Raw genomic sequence first — 27537 nt, forward strand, 5'->3', positions numbered from 1 at the left:
ATGTTAGGATGGCTTGTCGGCTCACATGACATCGTTCATCGTCTCACGAACAAGGGTGACTGGCAAACAACTCAAATTATATATGTGACAAAATGGGAGCAAACACACCGATTTTGATTTTGGGCTAGCCCTTATATATTGAGGGATTTCGGTGAGCTCGATCTCACCATGAAGGAGGTGATGGCAATGGCCAGGAAACCGGAAATGACAGCCACCGACACCTCGGGGTTGTCGAGCGTGCCCACACGGCCCATGATGGGCATGATGGCCATGTGCAGGTTGATGCAGAAGTAGACGGCCATGAGTAGGGGCAGGACGTGGGAGCCAAGCACCACTGCCAGCAGTCTGCCATGTTGTCCTGTGTAAGCAAATAAACTGGTTTACTTTACAGTAAACTGTAAACCAAAAGATGGGCAGACACTTTGTATACACCTTTTCCACCACCATTTCGCAGCTTCCAAATCGTTGAGCAAGCAGTTTACAGCTCACGCACACAGCAAGGAGAACCCCAATTTTTTTCGGCGGCAGCTATCAAATGCGTGAGCATTTATTGCCCTGCTGCATGAACCTATCTTCTGTTTGGACGGTCGTGGTTTGGACTGGACCAGACTAATTTTGCTAGGCCGTGGCACAGTTCCTGCTGCGCTCTTTCGCTCGTTACGTCCACTTTCTTTCTTACAAGAGGGAAAAAGTCTCCTGGCATGCTTCCAACGGCATGCCGCGGAAGCGGGAGAGGGGGGATCGAGCGGCCGTCGCGACACGCACGGTACGCGACAATCTAAAACCAAGGCACTTCGACGACGCGGTTTCTGCAGAATCGCCGACATCCGTGAGGAAAGAGACTAGCTGGCTCCTTGAAGGCAACAGCATGCGGGGATCGTAGGCGGCGATCGAGGGAGGCTGTGGTGGCTGCATCTGAAACCGCCAACGCCCAGGAGAACAGACTGGCCCTTCAAACGCAACAGTATGCAGATCATAGCAAGGTTGTAACTCTCATCCTCCACTGAGTCGGAACCCCTGCGCTACATGCTAACGCATTTTGTCGAGAATCTGCGTAGTGACAGCAGAGATTTCGGCACCATTTTTATAGTTAATCCTCCTCAATCTGTAGAGGCATCAAACAAGGCACCCGATCTTGCGGCAGACTGGGCTCACGCCATACGATAGAGCCACTAAATAACGGCTATGCTTAGGGTATCGCCATTTCCCGATTGTCTTGTGGGTGGTGCCATTTTTGCACTCATTTCACATGCTCTGTACCGGCCTTCGGGATAACAATAAAAATAAATAAAAAAGAATAAAAATATGTGAGGAGTGTGCGGGCACAGGTTTGATGAGCGCTCAAGATGTGCAAGTGCACATGCACCCTTTTTACCCTTCAGACTTAGAACCTGGCCCTCCATTGACACACATGTAGCACAAGTATGACAGGTTAGATCATTCTGACAGGGCTTACCCTTCATTCGGAATTCTGAGGAGCTCCAAGAGGGGTGTATTACACAAATTATTTCTGGCTACTAGTAATTTTACAGCAAAGCTGTTTAGGGCTAAGGTTCCGTGGATTTTTCGTGTGCGTGACCAAAAACTCTACGCTCGCATCGCATCCACACGCCATACCGCACCCATGCGCAGCACGTGTCGGCGTCTGCAACAGTAACTGTTAAAAAGCAAAAGCCTAAAACAAATGGCATCTTGCAGGTGCGTTCGTCAACGCTTTATTTTGATTATTTACATCACATCTTTTATATGAGGAAGGCGTGTGCATTTGGCACAGAACGCCATTCCCTGCATTCTTTCAAGCTTGGGTAATTTAGCAATTTTCGCGTGCGTGACCAATAACTCTACGCTCATACCGCCCTCAATTAGCCGTAGTTCCAGATGCTTGCAAGCCTAGTTTCCTTTCCTTGCACTCTCTGGGGGTGCCGGTCTCGTCGCGCGTGTCTACTTTCCGCCGAGTGGCGATCCCGTCGCACGTGTCTAGTTTCCCCCGGCTTCTCGGGGTGGCGGTAGTCGTCCACGCGAATGTATATAAAAAAACCAGAAAGACAAGTTGCTGTTCTCCATTTTCAATTTTACTTCTCTTCTCTCGTAATGGGGAGGCCGTGCATAGTCCGGACTCCCAAAGAGGAACGCGCCTACGAAGAGCAACGGTGGGAAAGCAATGAGAATGTCAGCGGCGGCGGTGGGCGGCACGTGTGTGCGTACCTTTCGCCACAATGACCACCGATCAAGACGATAAATATGTTCGTACCTTTGTTCAAAATTCTGTGTCACGTCTGTGTCGTGTGCTAAACAGCTTCACTGGTCATCCACCTTCAAAGTAAAATGGCTCCCATTTCTTTTTTTTCGTCTTTTGCTTTTAGTATGTGCATTCCTCCTGAGGCCTGCCTGCTGTTCGGGGAGCACAGTAAACACGAATCGATCGATTATATTGCTGCGGCTGCATAATGCAGATACTTGTCCGTAAGTATATAATACTTCTTGCCATCTAATATATTTTTTTTATTCATGCAGTGCCGGACGTGCAGAGGGCCGAGCACAGGCGCAGTGGCAGACCCACCTCTCCTGCCGAAGTTGAGGACCCAGCGCGAGAGCACGGACATGGCGACGCCCGTGATGGCCAGCCAGGAGATGTTGAGGTAGCAGCTCTGGACACCCGTCGACATGAGCCAGCACGAGACGACCATCCAGAGGAGCTGAGTGGCGTCCAGGTAGCGTTCCAGAACCGACCAGTCGTCCTCGTGCTCAGTCGGGTCCCCTATGATCTTCGCTCCCTGCACGAAACGGCGGAAAGCTTCTCGTACTCGCATCCCAGAGAGGACGGCAGGTGCCATTCGGCACATGTATCTGCAAGGCGATTCAATGTTTGGTTTCAGTTTTTCTCCATTTTTTCTGCTCTGTGCCATGAAAACTATAAATTTTTCAAGTAATAGATGCACAATTCATTATCAGTACAGTACTTGCATGTCCACTTTACACGCAGAGCATGCAGACTGTCAATCGCCGCGATCGACAGAAAAAGCACTTTTTCTTGTGGGACAAATATGACGTGCTCATGCTAGAGTGGTACTGGATTGTATTTGTCCGGAAAATTAATTTCTTGACCTTGTCACTCGATCACTACATCTTTTTAAGTGGAAGGCGATGATTGGCTGTAGTATGTGTGTTCTGTAGGGAAGTTAAAGTGCAGACCTTGATCACAGGCGTACGCAGCTGGCAGGCTCTGTTCATTAACATGGCAGGATGCGAGTTACCGAAACTATAAGAAGGCATCTCTTGCATATTGTTCGGCTGGATCAAACAAGAGTCCAACTTGCCATTTGTGCCTTTTCTGTTTTTTTGCTCTTTAGCCAAACAAGTGCCCATTCCCATTTTTTAGGGGCGAAGCTCCTTAGAAGCTAGCCATGTCCATATGTCCGTCCGATGTCCGGCATCAGGTGCTCGTACTCACGAGCATGTGAGCACGTGCTCCCGTGCTTGTGTAGGGAAAAAAAAAAAAAAAACCGCATCTCCACGTGGTGAATGATGTTGATTGGGCGAAGCTCTGGTGGTGCTTGTCTGCGTAGACGGTGAGCCGCAGCATGCCAAGTTTTCCGTTCGTTTTCATCCATGTCAGAAAGAGAATGTGTGGTATGGAACGTGGTTATATACGCATTTAAGCATTTGACCGCAGCGTGACATGGATGAAAACAAGCGAAAGGCTCGGCATGCTGCGGCTCAGCGCCTACGCAGACAAGCACCACCAGATCTTCGCCCCAATCAACATCATTCACCACGTGGAGATGCGGTTGTTTTTTTATTTTTTTTTACCAATTTACCTTAGTTTCTTGGATGTGCTCCTGCTCGGTACTTTACGAGAGTTCGACCACAGATCGTTCCCCACTCACCATTCCCGCCTTACTCCTGCGTCGCAGCGTCGCAATGCCCCAGTGTACGCTGATCAACGTGGCCACGGTGGTAGAGTAGTAGAGCCCCACCACCAGGTAGGGCGTGGCATACCAGGCCATGGTACTGCCCAGCAGGGTGAGCAGGTGAGCCACCAGCGCAGAGGCCAGCATGCCCAGCCCCCAGCTGGACAGGATCACCACCAGCGCCAGCACCCGGCCCCACACCTGGAGCGCCAGCTCACGGTGATAGAGATGACGTCCCGCTGGCAAGGGGGGAAATGGTACGGAAAGGCACGATGAACTAGTCGAAAGGAGCCGTAGAGTTGTGACAACACACATTCGCTAGGTGGAAAGTAAGGCTAATTGGTAATCATTGAACATGATGAAAAAGTGCTTAAAAAGACAGTTAAGAAGGAAGGAACAAAGGACAAACACATGCTGACTCCCAAATGGGATACATTAAAGAAAGAGAAAGAAGAGGAACCAGGCAGTGAGACAAAGGAATACAAACATAGAAGGCACCGTGCAGAAAGAAATATAGAAAGAAAAAGAAAGCAAAAAGACCCTAAGTCAGCATGTGTTTGTCCTCCTTCCGTTTGTCCTGTCGCTTTGAGTGCTGCTTTTTCATCCTGTTCAGCATGCACATTCGCTCTCCTATGACCAAGGGATCACTAGCCAAGTGTGTTGACATACTGCAGCTGAGAGTATGTGGAGTGAAAGCTCGCACTGCAGAACCCAGGGATATCCCAGGTTCAGTCCCCACTTCTGCCCGTTTCGACCTGGATAAACGTTGTACCGGCCTACGGTCGTGTATCACTCCTGCGTGACGCACATTAAAGACCCGAGGCTACTAGCGGTGCTACTGCACTGACTAAATTTTTCATCTGCAGTGGAGACAGCAGACGCCCACTGGGTTTTACAAACTTCCAACTGTCTAAATATACATACAAGACAATTGCAATTCTCCTATGACCTGCAGCCCCTTCCACATCAATTAACATTCCAACCAGGTTCGACAGAAAATGGGTGTTGTACCAACGTGTATTTTATGAAATATCCATGCTAGTGCGCACGTCAGAAACGCCAATTCAGACAGGACAGTAACACTATGCTGGCTGAATTGCTCTCCAAAGTGGTAACACATTAAAAGCCAGATTAACTTCCCACCAAATCCATACAATAAATTTTATTTTGTACCTTTGTCTCCGCAAAGACTGACTGTTTGGACCATCTGCTCAGCTTGTGTATAATGAAAGGGAAACAAAAGTGTCCGTCTCTATGGCATTTCTCAAAAGCGTTCTTACTAAATGCACTACACCGAGAACGCCTTTTCTCATGTCCGCCTGAAAGCACAATCTGTAGCGCGCATCCCACACCAGAATGGACGGATTGTTCGTTAACTGGCACTTAAACTGCCATTTGGTCACTGTGCAATGGCCATTGGCATCCTGTCGCGGCTGGGCCCGGCAACCTTGCTTTGCAGCCACCATCCCTTGCTCGTTCCTCTTTACCTTAAGGTAAAATCTCTGTGCTAAATATAGCAAGAACATTTCCACGGCTACGACACTGCCCAAATCACACCTGGGGGTCCACTGCAAAACCCCACTAATACATCACATCACACAATATGCGATGCACTGACATCACATCGCATATTTTTGACCACCATGTAAGAGGAGGAGAGGGAAGCTGCTTTTGAAGAATTTTGAGTGACGGGATAATCTTCTAAAATCTTCTGGGAGGAGAATAGCAACGTCTGTGTAAATCCGGGAGGCACAAAAGAGGATCCTGATAAGAGGGAAGCTCCCTCTTCCCTTCTTCTCTGGTGGTCATCAGAGCGCTTTTTGAATGACGTCACGTGCAAGCCATTTATAATGGCTATCGCCGTAAAAAGGGGACGACCGATTCGAGTTAGCTCGGGCACACTTACCGGAGGAGGACTTTATGCGCCACGCCATAGAGACCAGAGAGACCAGGACCACCAGCTTGACCAGCAAGTTGCCCACCGAGTAGGTGTAGGTGACCATGAAGAAGCCCAGGAAGTCAAAGTAGACCATTCCGTCTCTGCTGTCCTGGTGCGTCCCGTCCATGGACTGCACCCCGCCGAGCTCCAGCTCAGGAGCTTCCAGGATCTTGAGCAGGAGCCCCAGGATATTGTCTCCTGATTTGTCAAAAAAAAACAATTTCACTTGGTAGTTACAAATCTCTCATGTACACTGATGATAAATCTCGCTGAAGATTGTTGATAATCATAACAAGAAATAACGGGGCAATATTTAGTTCTGCTCAAACTGCCAACAGCTTTCTTTATAGAATTATTTCAACACATTTGACAAATAGAGTATTTCATTTGGAGGGTTTTGATTCCAGAAGTGTTTGCTTGTAAAATCTGAACAGAATCTATGCAACATTTTAAACCACTGTAATTTCTGTTACTCATCCTTGTTTCGCCTCTTACATGTTTACATATTTTTTTACTCATTCCAGGTTGTAAGGTCTTGCTTGTTTTCTGTCTCTCATTTGGATATGTGAACTATGTGGCTGGCGATGATGGTAAATGAAAGAGGTTGTTAACACTAGCATATAGCTGAGGGATCAGAATAGCCTATGCTACTTTCTGTGCAAACAACACGGTGCTCACCAGCATGCTGAATGGATCCACCAGGCACATAATCAAGGTTGTCGTACTTCGTGTGATAGACATGGCCGTTCTTGGCAAATGCGAAGTCAAGACCTGGTGGTAAACCAAGAGAGAGAAACACCACCAGATGAGACACACCAAAAAGGCAACACTCTCAAGCTGTAACCATAAAAGGTTGTGCCTTTCAGATGCCATTGGTGTTGGTCAAACTAAAGAATAACAGTATTGCGTTAAATTTGGTAGAGCATTGCGAATATTCAATATTTCAAATAGTAGTTTAGAATAATACACTATTCGATATTCGCTTTGAGATATTCGGCGATAGTCGTATTCTTTTAAGTGTGGATTGCAGCGGGTTAGACCCGTTGAGTGGGCTTCCCAGGCGAAAATTTTCAACTGGGACCAATTGGTCCCAGTTGCAACTGGTTTATGGAACAATTCCCAGTTGCAACTGGTCCCAGTTGGAGTTGGTCCCAGTTACCGCTGGTACCAACTTCAGCAACAATGAAACACGGCACAAAATGGAAGGTTGATAAGACTTTATTGTCAAAAACTTGAAGAATGAAACTAAATAATAGATTCGGTGATGTACACGCTCCGAGTTTAGCCACTTGTTTGCCACGGTTGAATCGCTTTTTCAGGAGTACGTAGTATTCGTGAGATGAAGGAAGATCAGCCGCTGGCGTCTGTTAGTGAAGACGTCCTCAGCTTCTCTCCCCATCGCAAAAAGAAAGGTGCTCACCCGTGATCCCGCGTTGCGCAGGTGAAGTCCTGATAGGATGCGGTAGCGCTCCCACCTTGCAATCTCTGTCACAACAGTCGAACATTTTCGAGGTAGACCTCCCGCCATTTTTGCCATTGTGCTCTCCGCGGCGTTTTCTTCCGTTCGGTCTTTCCTGGGTGCCCTCCGATCGCTGAAGTGCATCTTTCCATCCCTGAAGTTCACCGCCGCCACCATGGTGTGTGTGCAGTTAGGTCCAAAGAAGCGCAGCTGTAGTTTTGACATTTTCATAACGACGCCAACTTCGACGATGGCGACCCTTCTCTACCGCCTACCGCGTCCATCCGACTCCGGCGTCATGCGGCGTCAGCATAGGCAGCGCTATCTGTCGACAGCGCGTACCACTAATCCGGACCCGCGAGCCACGGCGGCTGACTAGCTCTGATTGGCCAAAAGATAAATTTATTTATTAAAAGAAAAAAAATACTGTAGGTGTTTAAATAAATGTTTTAATATATTTTAATGATGCACTAAATGTTCATTTAGGTGAACACATTTTGTCTCTAATTATATTTTCCAATTAAAAAAAATATTCTGTTAATTAAAACTTTTATATTATTTTTATAAATATATAAATGTACCCAGTAATTAAACATTTTCCTATTTGTAAAAATCTAAAAATGTAAGTGTTTTTAGTTTTCTTAATTAGCAAAGGCCAATGCAACCCCAACTTGTCAAAATTGTTGCCCCATCTGAACTGGGAACGGGAAAGGCATTTGAAGTCCGACTGGGAATCGCTCCAACCAGTTACGTTCCTAACTGGTCCCAGTTCACTCCATTCCCAACTGGAAGTCAAACCAGTTGACTCCCAACTGGGAATGGTTCAAACCAGTTGACCCCTCAGCTGGTCCCAGTTGGACTCCTATTGGTCCCAGTTGGTACCAGTTAGTCCCAGACTCCCAGTTGAAACCAGTTGAGGTGCCAACTGGTCCCAGTTACAAATTTTTGCCTGGGTTACTACTAAGCGTGGTTGCACTGCGTGGAAGCAACACCCGCAGAAGCAAACTATGCAGATGTTGCTTCTCCACAGTGCGCCGGTGTTCAGTACAAAGCGCACTCAACAAGGTAACTCGCCGTGATCAATATTTGGAAAAGTTTAAATATCGCAATGGCGTACTTGGGAGAAAAGCACACTTTCAAAGCGGGATGGTGCGAGCGCGCACTCGGTGTATTTAAATATAAACTGAAACTATGGGAATGTTCATCTGTACATTGCAGAAATATTTTTCAATATTAAACTGAGGCTAAAATGCAAGATGCCCTGGCAACCTGAGTTCATATTTGTGATTCTTTTTCTTTTTTTCAAATTCGAGATTGAAGAAATAATGTTTGCATATAGCAGGACTTGTAAATCCACAGAATTAGATATATAGCTAAGCATTTTTCAGGTTTAATTTTATGTCAAATCTGCCATTTACTTGCCATTCCAAGGTGTCGGAACTTTCTGAAGTCACAGTCCATAAATATAGTTAGATAAAAATTAGCTTACAAATGGACAAGTGGAAGCTCCAGACCAAACTTCACGAGTTTAACTGAATCTTCGTTTAAGCATGGTGCAGCAGTAGTGAAAGGCTTGGAGAAACTATTCGATATTCAATTACCGTATTTTCTGGACTATAGTCCGCACCCGGTGTATAGTCTGCAGGGGAAAATTTGGGGTAAAAAATCAAAGATTTTGCTTAGATAGCCCGCACCCGGCGCATAGCCCGCACCTGGTGCTTAGTCGACACGAAAATCTTCTCATAGACGGCACACGTTTACAAATGTCTGCTTTTTAGCTCACAATAAAGCCTATAATGTGCATAAATCATCATTAACATACATTTTCGTGCACAAAATTCGTCACGTCTCGTCATAATAAACAATCTTGAAAAACATAATTCCTGTATAGTCTGCACGCGTAGATAGTCCGCACAGCCAGAAATTTAAACTTTTAAACAGGTATAGTCCGCGGACTATAGCCCGGAAAATACGGTAAAAAATATTCCGCCAAAACCACACTTTGCTCCGAAAACCCAAGATGCACTATTTGCACATGACTACAATTTCGAGAACAAACGACACTAAATCAGCATATAAAGTAACATACAAGCATCCTGTGTAATTGCTTCATCAAGATTTTAAAACTATAATTATAACATCATCCTTTTTTTTTTACCACAAGTTCTAACAGTCTTCCAATTCTTACACAATCTTGGATAGCAGTGAGAGGTTCCATATCAAAATAAAACAGAGTCGTAATGGACATGACAATGTCTCTTGAACACCATCGGCAAGCCATTTGCACTTTAGAAAAGCACCCCTAGCTTCAAAATGAGTCCCAGTGACTGCCCCGGCAATCTTAACTTTGTCTAGAAGGAGTGCAGAGACTCGTTATTTGTTTGGTTTACGACCAATACCTCGGTAAGAAATCTCATTACAATTTTAACTGTCCATTATGTAAATTGCAAATGACTGCACTTGCAGTGAAGAGAGATTATAGGAATTTGTCATTTTTTTGCACAAACTATTGGATGGCGGAGTAGCTTGCCCAGGGTTGCTAACAGATATGAGCATTTGTGTACCATCTTGCTTCTTGAGATATAAACTTCTTTTTATCTTCCTAGACATTTGAACCTCTCACTCTCACAAGAATGGTGGACTTGTACGTCAGCTGCAAAAGGTGTCTTTATGAGTTTCAGCAACTTTAAAAATGGGGTAGTAGCAGAAATGTCATAGAACATCTGCATTTCAATGATGTCTTTGTACTTTCTTTATTGCAGTGTTCGCATTGCTTGTTTCATTTTCAATGCATTATGGTGTACCACCGGTAAGGCATTTAGCTGTTGGTAAACATCTTAAACTCAAGGATCAATAAATAAATAAATTAACTGACCTGGCAAACCCCCGAAATCCCGGAATATCCGGAAGTCCGTGTCTGATGGAATCAGCCCACTCTGAAATACCTCCTCCGCGATGATGGAAGCGAATGGCCGCACCGCCCCCTCCACATATGATCGCACCAGCCATGGGTGACTATTGCCTGCAAAACATCACCACTGTCAATACTCAAGCTCGATGCGGCATCACCGACTCCCGACTTTGGCCTCATCAAATGAAGGCATGAAAGCTTAAGGTACCGGAGTCAATCTCTCCAAGACCAACATTTATTTTCTCTCTCTCTCTTTAGGTATCAGTTTGTCTTCATACATGCTAGTTATGAAGAGAAAATATTTATATTCAGCAGGCAAACAAAAATATTTATGTTCGTTGAGCAGGAAGACGAAAAACTCTCCGTTTGACGGGTAGATGGTAAATTTTCCGTTTTTCAACAAGCAGACAAGAAACTTTTCGTTTTTCAGCATTTAGCTGGGCATCCTTCTGTGCTTTAGCAGGCAGGTGGGAAATTTTTCGTTTTCCAGCGAGTAGACAGGAAACTTTGTTTTTAGTTTTCAGTTCTTCTTTTTTTTTTTCAGCAGGTAGACAATTGAAACTTTGTTTTTCAGAAATTAGATAGAAAAGATTCCACTCTTTAACAACAAACGAAACAGGTTCCTTCGTAATCCCTCTTCTCCCCCCCCCCCCCCCCCCCCCCCAGTGGTATTAGGTACGCCGAAGTAGAGGACGAAGTCTTCTCATTGTTGCTACAATTGACCCTAAAGGGACACTGGGGACAAAGGACGAACAATCTGGGTCCCTCACTGGCTTGAAAGAGCAGTTCCTTTCCACCAGCCCCACACGCTTCCAAGTTGACGAAGGCAGCCACTTCCTTGGCCCAGGGATGTTGAGTGATGAAGCCATGAGCTCCCTACAAGTTCCCAAAAGGAAAATATATAAAAAAAGATGTTACATCGCAATAATCGTAACATCAAAGCCCCCACCTGTAAAGCAGCACCATTTTACGACAGATCTGGACTCTCCGCAAGTTGTTCTAGCCTTTCCCTAAAAACACTAAATGGCTTCAAAACAAAAAACAAAAAAATATTGTAGATGCAAAATACCATTGGCCCAGTGTGCACCTTCCAACAAGCAGCTAATTGCTAGGCTCCTATAGATTTCAATGACTGGATCTGTGAATTCTCTACGGAGAAGTAAATTCAGAGGGTTTCATCAAAAGTGGGTCAACCTGTTTTTGTCATTTATTGGGCAGACAACCATGGTTTTGAACAGTGGCATAGCCATGGGCGAGGCTTTCAAGCTCCAGAACCCCCCCCCCCCGGAATCCAGCCAACCCTATAATATATACACATGTGTTTTCACACCCCCCCCCCCCCAGCCCCCCTCTGCCCCCAAGTCCTAGATAACCCAACCACCTCAAAGGCCCCCCCCCCCTCCTTCCCTCGAAAAACATTCCTGGCTATATCACTGGTTTTGAGTCAAATTCTTATTTTCTCGCCCATATGGGATTCTAAATCTATGAAAAACAATCACCGTTATAATCAATGTGGCACATTAAAATCCAATCACGGACTCTAGCTTACTGTTTAAATATTGTCATCGCAAGGTCTGATGCAACAAAATCTGAATGTCTGCTTGTACCAGAGCACTTGTACCATAGCACACTCATCCTACAATCAACCTTGCCATTTTTTATTTTTGTGATGTCCTATACCAGTTTTCCTTTCAAGAGTAGATTACACAACGTGTAGCAGAGTGGTCCCATTCAACACTGACCAACCTTTAAATCAAAACTGATTATGCCTTGCTTTACAAGCCATTTATAACTCATAAGTAGAGATGTGCCAATATTCAAAACTTGGAATAATTCGCATATAGTGTTTGCTATTCGATACGATTCGTAGCACACTTTTCCTGTCCAAAGTATTAAAGGTTTTCAATATTTAAAAATTATGAATAATGCCTTCAGCAATGCTCCAGCTTCTCGGATCAAGCTTCACTGCTCTGCACCATTGCTCTGGCGTAAAGCATTACCAATCCGAACCAATGCGTCCGCTTCACTGCCACCTGCCAACGCGCTACGAGGAATATCTGATGGGTCAGAGGTTCTCGGTCAATGCGCGCATGACGTGCATGCTCACCTGTGGTTGTCTGCAGATGCTTTATCGTTTTTTGTTTTACAGCGCAGCTGTATATGACTCGTTGGTCAGGTTTTTTTGTGTCCGTCAACAGAACAGCAGTGAACAGAATAGTCGGCGGAAAACCATTGCGCGTGCCTTATCATCTATCCTGTAGTTTTGACACTTGTTTCGATAAGAAAACTGCAAAAAATAAGTGTCAAAACCGCGTGATAGATAAGGCGTGCACGAACGATGATAAGCTTGTAGCGCTTCCCACATGCGTTTCTCGGTAAAAACTATGGTTCCATAAGCTGCCGCGGCAAAGGCAGACTACAAAGTGGGGAGTGAGGTCACTACCCCCGCTAACAATGCTAAAAAAGTAGCATTTCTCAGTAAAGATTGCAGTTGCATAAGCTGCTGCAGCAATGGAAGCGTATGAAGTCTTTCATATATAATAAAGTTTTGGTACAGTGCATTTAGCTTTCTTCTGTTAATCATTTGGTATGGAGCCTTTTGCTGTTTACAAACATCAACTGCCACTTGCGTCCCAAGCAACTTCCGATCGCACCGCCTTTGCGAGCCTGTTGAGCTTGCTTACGTCACGACGCTGGAAAGCATAAATGCTACACAGACAACAAAGTTGGAGATCTAATGAGGGCCTTCGGCTGTACAATATTACATCTTGGAGGAGGCAAGTTGGTTTACAAGAATACTCGAAACATTTTAATAGATTTGCACTCCTTAGTTTTTCCGGCATTCACCTGGAGAATCGGTGGTTAATCATTTTACCTAAATTTCAAGCAGCGGTGTTAAGGCTTTGTTCATTCCTTTTCTAAACCGGAAGTTCTCTGGAACGTGAAAGGCTGAAGCACCACCTGGTGGCATTTGCCATAAAAAGGGCCTATAATGCAGTGGGCAATCATTGCAGGTGATACCAGGCACGTAGCTAGGATTTTGTTTGGAAGGGGGGGGGGGGGGGAAGGGGGGGCCACCCATGACAAAGTGCTGTATGAGGGGAAGGGGAGAGAGCAGGCCCCAGCAAAATGGAACATTTTGGGGGGGGGGGTGGGCCCAGGCCCCATAACCCCACCCCGCCCCGCCCCGCCTTGCCTGCCCTGCCCCCCCCACCCCCGGACTACATGCCTGGGTGGTACCACAGCTTCGCTGGCCAACCACCTTCACAGCGTGGATTGGAGCTCCAACTTTTTTGTTGTTGTTATTTTTTGCCACTGAATTTTCAGCACAAATTACATTTTTTTGTTGTTTCTGCTAGTAGTTGCATGCTGTATGAGATAAATTCCTAAAAAAAACCTGGAAGCCTAAAAATCATGAAAGTTCGGCAGCAAAGCAAGTTAACACAAAGGAGCTCGAGAGCGCGAGGAGCTTAAACTAAACACCGATACACATCCCTGTCGATGTCTACATGAACAGCAAGCAGCTGTACCGGCATACATTCCTATAACAGATACCTGCACCGCAATTTATGATGCACGTCAAAGACCACGGGTCCGCAGTCGTGTTAAGGCACGTACCCCGAGCTTCCATTGAACACGATGACTGGGTCAACGTTCGGTGTAAACTCGGCTCGGTTCATGTAAAAATCAAAAGCTCCGTCAACGTTCAGCGAGGACCCTGACCCAATCACATGTTCTGTGCCCATGGAATGGCGACTGTCAATGTTGCTCGATGGCTTTTGAAAATTGCCCCTCTATAATGGAGACAACAGAGACCACTTGTAAGCCAGACTAACTTTCCACTTACCTAATCACTGATGTAATAAAATCAACTTTTTTTTTTTGGTAATCAAACTAATTTTTGTTACACTTTACCTTCTGTAAAGTCATTCGGGCATTTTTTAGAGTGCAGCTCTAATGGTACATTTACACCTGAGAAGAAATCCACTGCTGCGGTAGCGGATTCGCTCCCTGCGGCGGCGGCGGCGGCGACGAGCGGGTTGGGTTTACGTCTACTTCCTTCGAGCGGCGGCGGCGGCGGCGGCGCCAGCTGCGAGCAGCTCGGCGCGAGTCACGTGGTACTCAGGGTTCCAGGAGGCGGTCCGCTAGTGGTGCAAAACTATCGATAGTACTATCGATAGTATCGATAGTTGCCAGAAATCTGACTATCGATAGTGAAAAAAACTGTCGATAGTACTATCGATAGTCGACTATCGAAAAACTATCGATAGTACTATCGATAGTCGACTATCGAAAAACTATCGATAGTCGACTATCGAAAACTATCGAAAAACTATCGATAGTCGACTATCGAAAAACTATCGATAGTACTATCGATAGTCAACTATCGAAAAACTATCGATAGTACTATCGATAGTCGACTATTGATAGTACTATCGATAGTCGACTATCGGAAAAATATCGTTAATCGACTATCGGAAAACTATTGATAGTCGACAATCGTAAACCTATCGATAGTACTGTCGACAGTTTACTATCGGTAGTTTTCCGACACTAGCAGTTTGCGTCGCTTCCTTTTTTTCTTTTTCTTGCTTTTTTTTTTCAAATCGGACACCAACTAGCCCAAGAGCTTACCATCCCAACTTTGGTTCAGCTTTCAGTGATGACAAAGACGGGAGTTTGGGTGAAAAGAGGAAGAAGGTCAGGCGAGTGGCGGTGTGGCAACTGTGTTCGCTCTAGTAGTGGTGCAAAACTATCAATAGTACTATCGATAGTCTCCATAGCCGCAAAACATTTGACTATCGGTAGTAAAAAAAAATATTGATAGTCGACTATCTAAAAACTATCGATAGTACTATCGATAGCCTACTATCGGAAACCTATCGATAGTACTATCGATAGTCAACTATCGAAAAACTATCGATAGTACTATCGATAGTCGACTATCGAAAAGCTATCGGTCGACTATCGATAGTCGACTATCGAAAAACTATCGATAGTACTATCGATAGTCGACTATCGATAGTTCTGGGGCACTATCGATAGTTTTTCCAAAACTATCGATAGTATCGATAGTCGATTTATCGATAGTTTTGCATCACTACGGCCCGCCCTATGGGAGAATACATGGAGATCGACTCAACACGGCTGATTAAAAAATAAAAGCAACGTTCTCACTTTTCGAAATTAGTCTGTCGTGAAGTTGGTAAAGCAATAAACACTTTATCAAAGTTTTAATAATATTGGATGCGTTTGAAAATTTTGCGAAGGCAATTTTCAAAGCAATGGCGTTTGAAGCAGACGATTGTTTTGCGCAGCGGAGATGGGCTTTTTGGGGGTTGGCCGGAGCGGGTCACGCGAACGGTGTGACGTCGCCACATCGTCTGCTGCATGATGCTGCTCAGGCAATTTTTTTAAAAAAAGTAAGTTATTTCATGGTGCACAACCTAGCGCAAATTATTGTAAACTATTCCCTTATTATGTCAAAAACTATTGTCGTTCCATAGATCCCCAAAATAATCAGGAAGCAGCGATTTTCTCCCGTTCCCCATGCATTTCTGGCCGGAGTTAGAACCCCCGGGCGTTCGCCGCTAGTCGCTGAGAGACGGCGTTCTAGATTGCGGTACTCTGCTTTGAAAAAGCTATATAGTGCTCCAGGCTGTCTCTCCTAGAGCACTATATGGCTCCTTCGGAGCAGAGTACCGCAATCTAGAATGCCATCTCTCGGCGACTAGCGGCGAACAGCCGGGGGTTCCAACTCCAGTCACAAATGCATGGGGAACGTGAGAAAATCGCTGTTTCTTGATTATTTTGGGGATGTACAGAATGACAATAGTTTTTGACATACCAAAGGAACAGTTTACACTAATTTGCGCTAAGTTTTGTGCCATGTAATAACTTAATTCTTTTTTCAAAAATTGCCTGAGCGGCATCATGCAGCAGACGACGCGGGCAACGTCACACTGTTCACGTGACGCGCTCCAGCCAATCCATAAAGTCCATCTCCGCTGCGTACAACAATCGTCTGCTTCAAATGCCATCGCCTTTGGAAATTGCCTTCTCAAACTTTTCACACGCATCCAATATTATTAGAACTTTGATAAAGTGTTTAGTGCTTTACTAACTTCACGACAGACTAGTCTTGAAAAGTGTCAACTCGGCGTTTATTTTATAATCAGCCGTGTTGAGTCGATCTCCATGTATTCTCCCATAGGGCGGGCCGCCTCCTGGAACCCTGAGTACCACGTGACTCGCGCCGAGCTGCTCTGTCGGCCATGTTGTCGGCGAAACACGCGGATCAAAGGATTGCGCTACTCTGCTCCGTAGGAGCTATATAGTGCTCTAGTCTCTCCCAACGAGCGTTGCTGCACCCGGAAGAACGCGTACTCGTGACGTAGGCATCGTCGCGCTGCGCAAGAATGTCACTTTCGGTCAGCGAAACGCCTCGTTTGGCGGCAGAGATAGGTCCTGGACCAATACTGCTCGCCGCTGCGTTTTCCTCCCAGCGTTTCGCCCCAGCGGCAAAAGCTAGGTGGATTCACTAGTGGATCCGCGAGTGTAAACGTACCAGGCGCCTGTTTCCAGGTTGAGCGGCGTCGCTGTTGGCGTAACCGCGCGTTTGTTGCATTATGGGACGTTTCCCCATAAACTTACCGGGGAAATTTTCCCGATAAATTAAGCGGGGAAAAGTTTTTCACTAAATATAGCGGGGACATTTTTCCACTAAATTTAGCGGGGAAATGTTTCAGCTAAATTTAGCGGGAGATTTTTTCCCTAAACTTAGCGGAAAAAGTTTCCACCTCAATTTAACAGAAAAATTTTCCTGTTAACTTTAACGGGTTATGTTTCCCCGCTAAATTTAGCGAGGAAACGACGTCACGTCACCTCAACACCAATTCAGTTTTCCCGCTAAATTTAGCGTGAGAAATGACGTTACGACTTCGTGTCACGTCACCCTTAAACAAATTAAGCGGCAGGAGGAAAGGAAAAGGAGGAGGAGGGGCATACCCTCCCCTCCGTAGCCTCCCCACCTCCTCCTCAAGAGCTGCGCCCTAGTTTCGCATTACGGAGATTTGTAAACATCTTTCTTTATTATTTGTTTTAACCTAATTCTTTTTGTGGTTCGTGCTTTTTTTCCCCCTTTGTGAACTACAGTTAACTTCAAAGCCATATATATATATCCTGCAGTACAAAGGGGTTTTTGGATAGCTCAGAGCCTAGCAGCAATTTTTCACTGTAATATATCAAGTCGACCTATTGCATACGCTAGGATTAAATAAACCCAACATCCTGCTTCTGAAATAAAAATATGAGAAAAAGAATGCGTGCACCAAAGCTTACCACCTGCCCTGACACGTGAATAAAAATAAGGAAAATTTAAAAGCAAAAACCTGTTATACAGATACAGTGTATTCGACGCATTTGCCATCACATTCACCTACAGTCGGTGGTAAGATATGAACAGCAACATATCTAGAAATGTGCGAATGTTGTATATGAATATTATAGCGATAGTGGAGGAGTAGAAACTTGCTTTTGAAGAGTGGGGGTAAACTAGACCCCGCCTCCCCCCCCCCCCCCCCCCCCCCGAGGCCGGGGGGGGGGGGGGGGGGGGGGGGGGAGGGATGACTTTAGTATCTTGTGGGCGCCGTCGGCCAGTGTTTGCCCTGCCCAGTGACGGCTGTTTAAGGGGGGGGGGGGGGGGGGGGAAACATATGCTTTGCCGTCCCCCCCCCCACTCTGAGAACTGGGGGTGAAGGAAGGCAAGCGCTCCCCTTGCCCCCCCCCCCGGTTCGTTCACCCATGCATAGCGGATATCGTCCCATACAGATTTTTTATGTTTAATGTGAGCTGAGCATGGGCAATAAAATAGTGCCAGCTTAAATTCTTTTTCAGCAAACATACCTTCAAAGGTAACCCCTTTAAACGCATAAAAAATCACTTATCAAATATGTGTTAAATAAAAACTGTGGCGACATCCGAGGTGTTTCATACTCTGCTGCACAAAAACTACACAACCACGTGACGTCTCCCGACATCAGACGAAATGTGCGCTAAATTTAATGAAGACATTTCCCCGCTATTCGCGACTCCAGCGACGTATAGAGGGCGCCACCACCAAACAAACATGGCGGCTGGGAACAGGTCGCTTCGGCCGCCTGAACGGGCGGCGCATTCAATTTACCAGATTTTCTTTTGTTTAATGCCCTATTTTATAGGTATTTCAACTGCGACGGTTAAGTGTAGCCAGTGCACGTAAACTTGCAGAGCACAGTTTTGTTTTCCCGTTGCTTTTTGTTATTTCCATATCAAACTTTTGTTTCGGAGATTTCGTTCAAAACCGAAACTATGAAAGTCAAATTTGGGGGTTTTACGTGCCAAACCAACGACAGTTATCTGGCACGCCCCAGCGGAGGACTGAGGATTAATTTCGACCACCTGGGGATCTTTTGACGTGCAACCGAAAGCTCGGTTACACGGCGCCTTCTCCACAATAAGCCTCCGTCAGATTCAGAAACTATGAACTCCGGGCAGACGGTAATAGTCTCTAATCAGTTTTGATCAGCTAAGGAAAGCGGCGATGACTACAGAATTGTTCCACTGAGAGTAATTTTCAGCTAACTCGCATGCCTCGACCGTGCGACTTATCTGTCCGCGAAATCGAGCTTTTGTGCGTATCCGCGTTTAAGAAACAGCTCCAGTCGTCTGCTCGGTCAACAACACAGGCTGCAGGAAAATTACGAAAATTGAGCAAGCGCTTCTTGAGCCAAGGAGCATATTAACCCGCTGGCACCCTACTAAGCAGCTGATACTCGTATTTCAATTAAGGTTTTAGTAGCAATCGAGAAGTCATTTTGAGGATCTGCGGGTTATGTATTATATTATGTATACTATGTCCCATTAAAGCGATATTAGTATATTCTTAAGGTTTAAATGTGAGCTTAGTGTGAACTGCTGAACTGCTGAATATTATGTGAACTGCTGATTAAAGTATATTTGTCAGACAGAGAGATACTACTTAAACTCAGCAAAATGGTCCTAGCCGGCAGCACGGAGACGAATGCGGACAAACTGAAGAGTCTTCATCGGAGGTTTACCCAGAACCCCTCTGCATTGAACTTGACTTTGAATCCTGAACGGAGAAATTGAGTATCTTTTTGTAACCGGACAACCTTAGTGATGTAGATATACATTGCTGCTGGTTTCGACGGGTGTATAATATCAATATTGGAGGCGCTATAGATCATAATGTCGTGACAGCTTCTAACTTTGTGAGATGCGTCCCCCATTTTTTGAAAGCAAACAATTTCCCTCATTAATTGTATGCAGCGAGCAAGATTTCCGGAATCAAGTAATTATAAATCAGTCCAACTCCTTCGGTGTGGTCCAAAGGCTTTTTCGGCGAAAAACAGCCAAGATAAATAGCCAACGCAGTGACCGGCGTGGGTGGCTCAATCTTGAAGATAATCGAGCACAACCAAACTCAAGAAAAGCAGCTATCAAACCTTTCCATTTACTAGACTGCAACATTGGTGTTCCCTTCAGTAAAACACCTCGTTTGTCGTCCTCAGTCCACTGTTCTACACCCCTACAAGGAAACCACTTATCAGTAACCAAGTAGTCGTCACTTTGAATGTGATTCGAGACAGACAAGAAATCAGAACGTTTTTCCGTGATTCCTCCCCATCCAAGAAGTCGAAAGCACGCGACCGTGTGTTGTGGAGTAAACGGGCTTTCAAACACTTGATGGAAGGAAACAATCTACTGAGGCTTCACCACACTAATGAATGCTTAAACTAACTTATGAAATATTCGGACCATCGTCAAATTACATTGTTCGGCACCACGCGGACAACACGTGTCCGCGAAAGCCACCAGAGACGCGGAGAGGCGCAAAGCGACCTGTTCCGGCTGGTTCCCGGTTTTCCCATTTGGTGCCGTCCGTTTTGCTGGAGTCGAGAATATATATTTAGCGGAGAAACTCCTACACGACGTCACGCGACGCTGTGACGTACAGCACGCCAATTGCAGGAAACACTCCGAGATCCGTTGCAAAACCTCGCCAATAACGGGTAAAAGTCCCCGGTAACATGAGTCGGGTAAAACATAATAACATGGCAGAGAAAGCAACGACTACCTTATTGCTTCTAATACAAGTTGGCTTCCTTTTCCAGCGCTGTCCTTTAGAAGTCCAACGACAGTGAGCGAAATGTCCGAGCCCCTCGAACCAACGGAGTTGCTTCTCCGCGTCGCCCGTTTGCTTCTCCGATAGCGTTGGTGGAAATCGGTGAAGCTCGACGTAAAAAAAGCTTGACGACAGAACTTGGGGGCATTCTCGAGGCATATATTGTATGTGACTTTCGCATTTAAAAATAAAATAAAAAAAAGCTTAGGTTGCGAACACCACGCGTTTGAAGCGCGCCCAACTGTAGCGCGCTTGTCCTTGTCCACGCCCGCGTGTTCGTCTTGCGCAATTGCGCAACCAACTAGCCCAACAACAAGTCTCGCTAAACTATGCGCCGAGAAAGCGAGAAAGACGAAGAGAAGGGGGAACGATTAGCGGGAGCTAGCAGCTAGCCTTTGTCTCCACTGCACTCGCGCGGCGTTTGGTTTTCGGGTTCGAATGCGTTCGACGAGTGCTGCAGGTTGCGCGGGCAAGCTGAGCGCAGCGTTAGCCACACGAGCCTCTCTCAAGACGAAGCCCTTCGATACGAAAGAAGAAACGTTATTTCTCTCTCTCAGCGGAGACAGGTGGCAGCTACTTTGTATCCGCTGCGTACTCGTTAAACGCACTAAAACGCGGAACGCCTCGAGTGCGAGTTTTCTGTTTTTGGTAACACTTCATTGCGCGCGCCGCCAATGCCCTTCAGCACGCGCTAGGTAACAACGAGCTCCTGCTAAAGGCGGATCATCTACTGCTTCACTGGCGGCCATAGCTGTGGGCACGACTGCTGAGCGCGTGCTGACTCGACAAGCTTCCACAGTTCTTTTGCAACGTGCATTCCACACCATCAAGGTTGCCGGTGTGGGCTCGTTCTGAGCATGCGCTCTAAATAGCGTCCTCAAATATGGCGTCCAGTGAATACCCCCTATAGACCGATCTCACCAGTCAGTTTGACTATATACGCCACCGCTGCCACAATGCATCGAGGGAACTTTAGTCTTTCTGCACGTGCGACAACCTCGCTGGAGCTTTGCGCGTGTTGAGCACAACATGGCACTTGTTCTCTCGCGAACTGCCGTCTGTCTCCTGTGAACTAAAGTTATGGCGGCGTCACGCATGCACTGAACGCTTGGTGAGATACGTCTATTATATAGACCGTTCCAAAAAAAAAAAAAAAAAAAAAGAGCTCCTGGCCGGTTTTATTTTCGGTGTTCGTGTGTATAGACGTTTCCACTGTTTACAAAATCACAGTCCACATATGATAAATCACAGTTGAGCCAGCGCTCGTAGCCAGCCAGAAAAGTTCGCGTGCATAACACACAAACACAGCAACGAACGCGCCCTAAAACGCTTTTATGGAAAAGTGTCTAAAGCAAACCTTTCAACAACAATAAAAAAAAAGGGGGGGGGGGGGGGGCTTTTGGCCGGTTCTATTTTCAGTGCTCGTGCGTATGGCACGTGATTTCCTCGCTTTCGGAAGCGATCGACGAACATGGGCGTGCTGAGCTAAGGACTCGTAAATATTGGAATGGTTTAAAATGACAACACTGAAGCGGCTTGCTGATGGATCCTACCTGCCGATGAGTCTGGAAAAAAGGCTTTCGAGGGGGGAGGGGGCAGGGAAGAAAAGGGTTATATTGCACACTTTTTTTTTTTTTTTAGCTTTTATTTGAAGCGTTTAATTTGTAGCTCTGAACATTGTTTTTCTTAATTTATTTATTAGTTGCTTATTCATGTTTGCCACAGATGTGGACCACTCTGTTTTTCTCTCCACCCCGACATTAAATCTTTCCCGCTTGCTGATTATCCAACGTGAGTCGCAAATCAGTGTTTGATCGAAAAGTGTTGAATAAGGTACTTCATGAACGTCGCTAAAAAAAATTAATATATCTATATACTGTTTTCGGCATTATTTTTTAAAAGGTATAATTTAAATGAAGGTAGGTAAATCTATGTAATTTAAATCCCAACTTAAATCATCTAAATTTTTTTCTTCTTTCATTCCACCCTGACAAAGATCACCCTCTTCCCTTAAGAACCAACAACAAAGGAGTAGAAAAACATCGCCCCTATTTAAAAGTTACAAACACCGTTTTCCTCTAGGTCGATAACAAACACCTTTCTCGTAATAACGTCAAGAAATAATAATAATAGGAAAAAAGAAAGGTGGGTGGAGACAATTGAGGCATTTCGTCAGATATGAAACAAAACAAAAGACCGATAAGAATATCATTTTGGCTACGCTCCCAGTCCCTGTTCCACACAATGAAACGCCCGGATCGAATAGACAAAAGCTCAATTACCAACTCCATTAAAAAAGGGTACAAAGGAGATTCCCGCGTTCTCCACATGGACCAAACAGGCGCCAAGCACATGCGCAGTGCCCCCTCCTGGTGCAAATCCGAAAAAGAAAGAAAAAAAAAACTTTTTATTTTTTTATGTTATGAAAATATAGGTTTTAATGGAGGGGGAGTGCAGCTGAAGTTTCTATGCTTCCCAGCAACTAGTCCAGGACTTTAGTTATTTTCGAAATATCGACTGTTATTGAGACAAATACTTAGTGGCAATATTTGTTCCGGGACAGTTTGTATTACCGCTGGTAAGGGCGTCGATGCCAAATGCTGCAGCAGAAATATCATTCGATACCAGCGAGTTCTGCGAAAATTTAAATTACGTTCGCGTCCAAACATTATCTAGATTTCGTTCTTGAATTAAAAAGAAAAGGGTGTACAGTGAACTTTTAACTCTGAATTTGAGAAAATTTCGATTTTTTACGAAAATGAATTTTCATAAACCCCAAGTTCCCAGCAAAAAATAAACTCCGAAAACAAGATATCCTAGTTATACTACAAGTCCAGAACTTATGTTCGTTTTATATATATATATATATATATATATATATAAGGGACGTACGGTAAAAACACCTGAAGATTAAAAAAGAAAAACACACACGAACAAATCGCAGAAAACAACGATCAATAAAAATTTAAGAACTATTACAATTTTAATGTCATTTTTTTTTTTTTTTTTTTTCATGAACGCGGTGTGCTTTCAATAGACCTTCTGGAAAAACACAAGAAGGCCTTTAAAATAGCGCCGAAAGGGCGGCGCGGGCTCTTCCCATGACCATTCCGTGACGTCATTAACTTTTCGCGCAGAATTTCGAATAAACCTCTCGCCGTCAATATTGCTCTAAATTTTTTTTTTGCGTAAAATTTATTTCTTAGAACGGATGTCCCAATCAGACTGTTTCAAACAATTTTTTTTTCTTTTCTTTTTAGGGGCTTTTTAACAAATCTATCCAACTTTACACTTAATTTAAAAAAAAAAAAAAAATCTCTACGAAATTATTAGGTATACACCAGCGCAAGTGAAACTTTTGGGGGGTCCTGGGCAGGATGTTTAAAAGAGAGCTAGAGCTACGTTATTCGTGATTACTTTATTTCTATTCGATAATTGAGCTGCAAGCCCCAAACATTCAAAACCACTTCAATGCAAGCATATTAAAAAAATAAAAAATAACTGTCCTTTAAGAGGGGTTTTGACCCCTCTTGAAGGGCACACGCTGAATACGAACAGGTGGTCATCGTACTTTAACAGATGACTAGACAGGCAGCAGCCCGGAAGACGCCGTCAACGGCCCGCACCGCACGCTACATTAAACAGATGGTCAAACCAAAGCCAAAGCCAGGTGATCGTAGCAAATGGCGACGATTCAAAGGCGGTCAAAATGTAGCGTCAAAAAGGGGCGGTGAAACGATATTCGGTTTTCACTTTATATCACCAACTCGCCGTTTAGTAACAGTCCCGCGTTTGCCTACGCCAGAACCAAAAATGCGCGTCAGAGGAAGCTCCTGCGCAAGCGCAGGGCCGACAACAGCGCCACCGCTGTGGTGCGACGACGGGGAGTGGAGTTGATAGGGAGTTTTCGTAGATCGTTTTCTCCATCCCGCAAGGCCCTCCGCAATCCGCTACGATAGCGGAAACTCCACAGTCAAGGCTATCGGCGCGCAGGCGTAGTAGCGACTTCTTCGTTGCGGAACGCTTAGCGGAGGGGGGTAGCGCTGTCTACGAAAACTCCCTAGTGTGTAACATTACGGGCTACGCCACTGACCAACAAACTTTGTTGCAATTTAGTTTTAAGAATAAAAGAGAGCGTCATTTTATTTATTTATTTTTTCTTTTTATTTCCCTTTCGCGAAATGTAGCTCGAAAGGCCGCAGTGTCGGTATGGTCCCCCGACTGACGAGATTTGAATGAGGCGCCTCATCGATTAGGGCTCGTGATAATCAAAAGCTCGACGAGCATTCGGGTAGTGGCTCAATCCAATCGCTGCTGCTGCGATGAAAGACAACGGCCGAAACCTGACAATGTACGGAGCCAATAGCGTAGCCAAGATTTTTTTCTTTTTTGGGGGGGGAAAGGGGGAGGGGGGAGAGGGGGCTGAAGCACCATAAGTTCTTACCCTGTGTGAAACTCAACGCGTGACTATGATAAACTTTGGCGCCTTATGATATCGGCTCGAGGTCGCGTGGCACCTTGTTCTGACTGCTGCGAGTTGAGGGGGTGAACGCTGCTCGACTTTTGCTCTTTTTTTTTTTCTTTTTTTGTAATATATTTTTCTGCAACTACCATTCCGTAAGAAGAAAAAAAAAAATTAACGCGTGTTTCAGACGTTATAAACGCCTGGCATTCATTCTAAGTGGTAACTGCGCGAAAATATCGCTCCACAGCGGTTCATACATTTACGTCGGTTGCGCTCACGGCAACCAAAACTAAAATCCCAGGATCCTGGGAAACTAGCGCCAATTTGGTCCACGGAAGGAGTCGTTTCTCCTTTACATCTCTATTCATTATGTGAACCTATAAAAATTCGCAAAAAAAATGTTTTTGGTATACAGGGATTTTGTTTTTTACAAAACGGCGACACACGCTCATAATGTGGCGTCCGTGTTTGGCGGCATTCAAAAATAAATTTCACGTCTTAAAACACACAAGAAAAATAGTATCATTGTAAGACACCTGTGCAGATAAGAATATCGATAAGTTCATTGCCTACACAGTGCCAAAGACGCTTATACTGGCAATGAACGCTTTCACCACGATAACACTTCATAGCGATGTTGGCGAGGCTGGCTCAAAACTGGCTTTTCGAAGCTTCTGGGATGCTGCAAGGACCGAAATAGCGATTGCCACGGGAACAGAGCCAGCCAATCAGTCAATCGCCGTGCGAGGTTTGATCGTATGTATGTAAGAGTGTGTTTGTGTCCTGCTAGCAGGCAAGGATACTTTCCCAGGATTCAGGGACTTTGACCAAAAACGACAGCAAACGACCGGAACAATCATGACTCATCATTACTTCTCAAAGCTATTTCTTGCATTGCTTTTGCCACGTTGTGTACGGCGAATACCTGGTGACCTCGTCGTCGTTGTCGTTGGTTCGCTCGCTCCGCAACGCAGCTGGTTTGACCACGCAGGCATTATATGGCGAGTGGTCAAACAGAAGGGGCCCGTCATCGCTAAAGGGACGGTTGACGACTATCATTAGATAAATGACGACCTCGTTTTCCCCCCATGGAGCGGATGCAGGAAGGTCCTCCGACAGCTACTCCAACAAGTATCGACCCCATTGTTTGCGCTATACCGATGCACGCTCGATGGTGACAACGCACAGCTGCCCTTCGCTGATCCAGTCCGCTGCTCGCACGACGACGGCGACACACTTCTCGGCCGGGCGCATTGTTTACGCGGATGAGCAGCGATGGCTCGTCGTCCGCGACAAATGTCCGCCACTAAAGCACGCGTTCGAAACCTCGCGAGTTCAAAAGTTCGCAGATGTCGAACTTCTTCCTTACAGGTTCGAGGTCCGCAAGTACGAGTTTCGAGCTTCTCGGATGCCCCGTGGGTCGATACGAACGCTGCGAGCTTGCCGGAAGTACGAATCTTGCCTGCAGAAGTTCGGACGCGCATGTTTTAAAACGAATTAGGAAAGATTTGAAACGTAAAACACGATTAAACGTTAACTTTCTCAAGCACCGATTGCGAGAGCCTTGTCCTGAAGAATACCTCTCAAACCCTAACGCTTGCAGAATATGTATCGTCACTACTTTATTTTATTTTTTTTTACCGGAAGAATAAATTAAGGTAAACTACGTATCGCCGAAAGCTTCAGTCTCCGTCCACATGCAGTGCTGGCAGTTCGTACCGGACGCCGAAGTTACAGAACTTTCAATTATCTAAATCAAAAATAATAGCTTTTTTTTTTTTTTTTTTGTTGTTGTTGTAAAGTTTGTGGTTTGACGAAATACATGAAGAGATAAACGGCACCGGCTACCGGTAAAAGTCCTAATTTTTTTCATTGAAACTCTCAGAATATCGCTTACAACTAGGGTTCCGTGTTTCCGATAAATACCGATAAACCCCGAAAAAATTAATCCCCGAGCCGGTTTACACAAAATCGGGAAAACCAGAAAAAAAAAAAAAAAAAAAGGCGAATTAGAGCTGCCTTTAAATAAGAAAAAGGTAACGCTTCACGGGAAGGGAATCTTTGTGTACAGCTTTTTTTTCTGTCGAACCAGAAGTGGAACAGCCTCCAGTGAACTTGCTTCAGAACCACACAGCTTATACATTTGACTAAAAACCCCGAGGCTGGAACAAGAAGAGACGGACAAACCTAAGGTATCAAGCACAGCCGAAATTGATTCGACAACAATAAAAGGCCTTATATAGGCATCAAATCAATATATACAAAACACTCTCTCTCTCTTTCTCTCACCTCTAGTATTTTGTGTAGGATTTAATGCCTATATAAACCCCTTTCGTCGTCCAATAAATTTCAGCTGTGTTTGAGACCTTGTGTTTGTCTGTCCCTTCTCTTCGCAGTCTCGAAGTTTTTAGTCAAATGTAAAACCAGCTCGTTTGCGCCCTAAACTTTCGTTCTGACATCTTATCTCGTTTCATTTTCTTATCGATAGAGGGACATTTTCCCTGTACTCGGAAAACGTTTTCCATAGAATTTAGGGAATGTTATGCGAAATTTCATTTAGGGAATATCATGCTTCAATATGAGCCCCGATAAATCCCGATTTCTCGTACGGCACCAAAATTAAATACCGAAAAACACCGAATCTACGTAAACAAAAAGAACACTCG

The 27537-nt window shown here is 45.1% G+C and overlaps 1 protein-coding gene across 1 annotated transcript in view; it reads right to left on the bottom strand.

The window, feature by feature from the left end:
- The window catches only part of LOC8043994 (endoplasmic reticulum metallopeptidase 1), a 47217-nt gene that overhangs the window by 11806 nt on the left and 7874 nt on the right, over window positions 1-27537 (bottom strand). Inside the window, exons 3-9 of the mRNA XM_040207729.3 lie at window positions 10991-11096; window positions 10185-10331; window positions 6529-6621; window positions 5818-6048; window positions 3888-4150; window positions 2561-2774; window positions 168-358 (exon numbers count right to left, since the gene is read on the bottom strand). Coding sequence (XP_040063663.2) covers window positions 168-358; window positions 2561-2774; window positions 3888-4150; window positions 5818-6048; window positions 6529-6621; window positions 10185-10331; window positions 10991-11096 — 1245 coding nt within the window. The remainder of the gene's footprint in view (window positions 1-167; window positions 359-2560; window positions 2775-3887; window positions 4151-5817; window positions 6049-6528; window positions 6622-10184; window positions 10332-10990; window positions 11097-27537) is intronic.

The sequence above is a fragment of the Ixodes scapularis genome, unplaced genomic scaffold (assembly GCF_016920785.2).
Source record: "Ixodes scapularis isolate PalLabHiFi unplaced genomic scaffold, ASM1692078v2 PGA_scaffold12__126_contigs__length_90152505, whole genome shotgun sequence".
NCBI lineage: Eukaryota > Metazoa > Arthropoda > Arachnida > Ixodida > Ixodidae > Ixodes > Ixodes scapularis.